We start from the raw sequence: 5,743 nt of genomic DNA, 5'->3' as shown, positions 1-5,743 counted from the left end.
CAAGAAGGAAAATCAGACACAGGCTACGGCCTGGGTGGACCTTGAGGACATGCTGGCTTTCCAGGGGCTGGGGGAGGGGACTTAGAGGGCACAGACTTTAGTTCAGCCAGATGAAAGAGTTCTGGAGACGATGGTGGCGCGGCCTGCACGGCACTGTGAACTCACCTAATGCCACTGAACTGGACACCTGACATGGGCAAAATGGCAAATTTTACATTATGTATATTTTACCACAGTTAAAAAAAACCCAAAAAACTAGAGTTGACATCAGGAATCCATCGTGTCCCTCAGCACCTGTGTCAGGAGTGGATCTCTGTGCCCCTGATATGGACCTGCTCGTGGGTCACGTCATGTGCTCTGCTGAGGGAGCCGCTTTATTTCCGTCACAGCGGGAAGAGGACCCTGCCACCCCTCTCTTCGGCCCTCCGCAGCCACCAGCCTCCCACAAGGGGGTTCCTGGAGTCGAGGGGAGCTCCCTGAGAAAGCCGCACCCCCAGGTCTCAAAGGAGCCCAAAACCTCCTGGAAGCCTCCTGGGGTGCTGTGGTTGTGCCAGGAGTGTCAGGAAGGCCCCCTGTAAGAGGGTGGGTGACAAGTTCTCTCTCCCTCCAGGACAGGTGGGTACACATGAGTTTCTCTTTCTTTGACTGCACCTGCCCCTGAAGCACAGATGCTGGCTCTGAGCCAGATCGATGGACAGATGGACGCACGGCCACCCGCCAGCCTGGCGCCACCTCAACCCTTCCCTGCTGCACGTCCAAGGCTTGACTAACCCGCCCTGCGTTGTCCCCCGCCCTCCGACCCTGGGCAGTAGACCCGCGCCGCTCCCCACCTTCCAGGGGAGACCTGAGGTTCCTACCGGGGAGACAGGCTCTTCACCAAGCTCACGAAGTCGTGCTGGAAGGCGACGGCCTCCACCCTGTCCAGGTCGGAGGCGTGGTGGGACCGGACCAGCAGCAGGCCGGCGCTCCCGCTCAGGGGCACACGAGTGACCGAGAAGTTGTTCTGGGCGTCGTTCCAGTGCTGGAAGGTGCCCGTGCCCGAGAGCATGGGGACGGACACCGACGTGCTGTTGTCCACCCAAAACTCCTGAGGTCCAGCCAGCAGGGAGAAGCCCTTCATCTTCCCTGAAACCCAGACGGGAGACAGGAGTGGACAGTCAGCAAGCTGGGTGGGTGGCCCTCTCTCCCCGGCACGCTGCGGGCCTCACCGTTCTCCTGGCCACAGGACCTCACTAGCCCCAGAACCCCCAGGGCAGCTCAAGTGTCCCTCCTGCAAAATCCAGCCCCCAAAGCACTGGAATCTCAGACAAGGTGGCCGTGCTCTTGTCTGCTCACCCAGCACATACGGTCACCCTCTTGTCCAGAGGCCACGTCAGCCAGTGTCAGGGAAGCCTCGGGGTTGCACCCACAGCTCAGAGCACAGCAAGTGCACGGCAAGGGGTGCCCTGGAGCTCAGCGCTGCCTGCTCCTCAGGACAGCCCACGGGGGGCAGGAAGGGGGAGGGTCTACCATGTGAGGGACACTGAGGCCAGTCAAGGTCAAGAAGCCAGGCAGGTCAGGACAAGGTGGTGCAGGCGGACGAGTCGCCTGTCATCTGCAGTCCCCTGCTTCCTCCCGCCTCCCCTCCCGGCCCAGCTCTCCAGTCTGGGCCAGCGGGCGGGCACGCTTCCCAAGTGAGACCCCATTTCTCATGCTGGTGGCCCCTTCACCTCTGCCTTTTGGGAGCAGACCTTCAAAATGGGCTCTCCTCCCAGGTCCCTTGTAGGGACAGTGGCTGAACTGCCATCTGGGCGATCATAGCCTGTCCTCCACGCTATGACCAGTCAGCGCTGGGGCTCAGCAAGTCCCGTCTGTCACTCCCCTGCACTCAAGGGCAGGTGCCAGGTCTCGCCCTTTATGAATTTGCAGAGACTTGGGGACATCACCCCGGTCACATCCCTGTCACACACTTGCAGCCTCTGTCTCTGCAGCGCCGTCTCCTTGCTGTTTGCCCGGCTCTGTCCCCACAGGCTGCACATCCTCCCGAGTGAATCCAAGCAACGTCCCTCAAATGCACCCATCAATGCGGAGCTGCTCGGTGCACGTGCTCCCGCAACAGCGCACCTGGACTGTTGCACAACCTNCACACCCCAACACCACACACTCCAACACCACACTCTCCAACACCACACTCACCAACACCACGCTCACCACTACGCTCACCAACACCACACTCACCAACACCACACACCCCAACACCACGCTCACCAGCACCACGCACTCCAACACCACGCTCACCAGCACCACACTCACCAACACCACGCTCACCAACACCACACACCCCAACACCACGCTCACCAGCACCACGCACTCCAACACCACGCTCACCAACACCACACTCACCAACACCACACAGTCCAACACCACACTCACCAACACCACACTCACCAACACCACACACCCCAACACCATGCTCACCAACACATGGACCATCATGCAGAGGTTAGAGGTCCTTCTACAGCCTCCTGAGCACCCATGGACGTCTCCAGTGACTCCCAGTCCTCGCCTAGTGACATCACACACCCCCACACACAGCACTGATCACACACCCACACACACAGCAGTGATCACACACCCACACTCAGGGCAGTGATCTCACACACACACACACACAGCAGTGATCACACACCCATACTCACAATAGTGATCACACACACACCCGCACTCACAGCCGTGATCACACACACACACACACAGCAGTGATCACACACCCACACTCAGGGCAGTGATCTCACACACACACACCCAGAAGTAATCACACACACACACTCAAAGCAGTGATCACACCCACACACTCGCAGTGGTGATCACACACTCACAGCAGTGATCACACACCCACCCACACTCACAATGGTGATTGCACACTCACACACCAGCACTCACAGTGACAATCACACCCATCCACACTCACAGCGGCAATCGCACACACACACAGCAGTGATCACACCCACACACTCACAGCAGTGATCATACACGTACACTCATAGTGGTGATCACACACACACACACACACACCTGCACTCACAGCGGCGATCACACACACTCACACACACACTCACAGCAGTGATCACAGCCACACACTCGCAGTGGTGATCACACACCCACATCCACAGCGGTGATCACTCACCCACCCACACTCACAAAGGCGATTGCACACACACACACCTGCACTCACAGTGACGATCACACCCACCCACACTCACAGCGGCAATCACACACACACCCTCACAGTGGTGATCACACAACCACACAGTGGTGATCACACACCCACCTTCACTCACAATGGCGATTGCACAAACACACCTGCACTCACAGTGGCGATCACACCCACCCACACTCACAGCAGCAATTACACACCCACCCACACTCATAGCGGCGATCGCACACACACACTCACAGCAGTGATCACACACCTACACTCACAGCGGTGATCACACACACACACACTCACAGCGGTGATCACACACCTACACTCACAGTGGTGATCACACACCCACCCACACTCACAGCGGCGATCACACACACACATACACTCACAGCAGTGATCACACACCTACACTCACAGCAGTGATCACACACACACTGACGGTGGCGATCACACACACACCCGCACTCACAGAGGCGATCACACACACACATACACACACTCACAGCAGTGATCACACACACACACTCACAGTGGCAATCACACACACACCTGCAGTCACAGCAGTGATCACACACACACACACTCACAGCAGTGATCACACACACTCACAGCAGTGATCACACACACACAGCGGCAACCACACACCCACACTGACAGCAGCCCCATCACAGCAGCCCAGCGTGGAAGCAGGCCAAGCGTCCGCTGATGGGCAAACGGTGGTCATGGTGTGGCCCATCCACACAATGGAAAATCACTGGCACTTAAGCAAGAAGGAAAATCAGACACAGGCTACGGCCTGGGTGGACCTTGAGGACATGCTGGCTTTCCAGGGGCTGGGGGAGGGGACTTAGAGGGCACAGACTTTAGTTCAGCCAGATGAAAGAGTTCTGGAGACGATGGTGGCGCGGCCTGCACGGCACTGTGAACTCACCTAATGCCACTGAACTGGACACCTGACATGGGCAAAATGGCAAATTTTACATTATGTATATTTTACCACAGTTAAAAAAAACCCAAAAAACTAGAGTTGACATCAGGAATCCATCGTGTCCCTCAGCACCTGTGTCAGGAGTGGATCTCTGTGCCCCTGATATGGACCTGCTCGTGGGTCACGTCATGTGCTCTGCTGAGGGAGCCGCTTTATTTCCGTCACAGCGGGAAGAGGACCCTGCCACCCCTCTCTTCGGCCCTCCGCAGCCACCAGCCTCCCACAAGGGGGTTCCTGGAGTCGAGGGGAGCTCCCTGAGAAAGCCGCACCCCCAGGTCTCAAAGGAGCCCAAAACCTCCTGGAAGCCTCCTGGGGTGCTGTGGTTGTGCCAGGAGTGTCAGGAAGGCCCCCTGTAAGAGGGTGGGTGACAAGTTCTCTCTCCCTCCAGGACAGGTGGGTACACATGAGTTTCTCTTTCTTTGACTGCACCTGCCCCTGAAGCACAGATGCTGGCTCTGAGCCAGATCGATGGACAGATGGACGCACGGCCACCCGCCAGCCTGGCGCCACCTCAACCCTTCCCTGCTGCACGTCCAAGGCTTGACTAACCCGCCCTGCGTTGTCCCCCGCCCTCCGACCCTGGGCAGTAGACCCGCGCCGCTCCCCACCTTCCAGGGGAGACCTGAGGTTCCTACCGGGGAGACAGGCTCTTCACCAAGCTCACGAAGTCGTGCTGGAAGGCGACGGCCTCCACCCTGTCCAGGTCGGAGGCGTGGTGGGACCGGACCAGCAGCAGGCCGGCGCTCCCGCTCAGGGGCACACGAGTGACCGAGAAGTTGTTCTGGGCATCGTTCCAGTGCTGGAAGGTGCCCGTGCCCGAGACCATGGGGACGGACACCGACGTGCTGTTGTCCACCCAGAACTCCTGAGGTCCAGCCAGCAGGGAGAAGCCCTTCATCTTCCCTGAAACCCAGACGGGAGACAGGAGGGGACAGTCAGCAAGCTGGGTGGGTGGCCCTCTCTCCCCGACACGCTGCGGGCCACACCGTTCTCCTGGCCACAGGACCTCACTAGCCCCAGAACCCCCAGGGTAGCTCAAGTGTCCCTCCTGCAAAATCCAGCCCCCAAAGCACTGGAATCTCAGACAAGGTGGCCATGCTCTTGTCTGCTCACCCGGCACATACGGTCACCCTCTTGTCCAGAGGCCACGTCAGCTGGTGTCAGGGAAGCCGCGGGGTTGCACCCCCAGCTCAGAGCACAGCAAGTGCACAGCAAGGGGTGCCCTGGAGCTCAGCGCTGCCTGCTCCTCAGGACAGCCCACGGGGGGCAGGAAGGGGGAGGGTCTACCATGTGAGGGACACCGAGGCCAGTCAAGGTCAAGAAGCCAGGCAGGTCAGGACAAGGTGGTGCAGGCGGATGAGTCGCCTGTCATCTGCAGTCCCCTGCTTCCTCCCACCTCCCCTCCCGGCCCAGCTCTCCAGTCTGGGCCAGCGGGCGGGCACGCTTCCCAAGTGAGACCCCATTTCTCATGCTGGTGGCCCCCTCGCCTCTGCCTTTTGGGAGCAGACCTTCAAAATGGGCTCTCCTCCCAGGTCCCTTGTAGGGACAGTGGCTGAACTGCCATCTGG

General features: G+C 59.1%; 1 protein-coding gene across 3 annotated transcripts in view; it reads right to left on the bottom strand.

The window, feature by feature from the left end:
- Nucleotides 1–853: 853 nt before the first annotated feature.
- AGT (angiotensinogen (serpin peptidase inhibitor, clade A, member 8)) overlaps nucleotides 854–5,743 on the bottom strand; it is an 11,028-nt gene continuing 6,138 nt past the window's right edge. For 2 of the 3 annotated variants that reach the window (XM_008589967.1, XM_008589968.1), the window contains exon 3: nucleotides 4,807–5,078. In XM_008589967.1, the coding sequence (XP_008588189.1) occupies nucleotides 4,807–5,078 (272 nt within the window). Of the gene's footprint in view, nucleotides 1,126–4,806; nucleotides 5,079–5,743 lie in introns of those variants that run through there. The other variant, XM_008589969.1, reaches the window with a different exon arrangement.

This window comes from Galeopterus variegatus, unplaced genomic scaffold (genome assembly GCF_000696425.1).
Source record: "Galeopterus variegatus unplaced genomic scaffold, G_variegatus-3.0.2 Scaffold5783, whole genome shotgun sequence".
Classification (NCBI taxonomy): Eukaryota; Metazoa; Chordata; class Mammalia; order Dermoptera; family Cynocephalidae; genus Galeopterus; species Galeopterus variegatus.
Note: the sequence above shows the minus strand (reverse complement) of the source record. Positions and strands in the feature narration are given on the sequence as shown.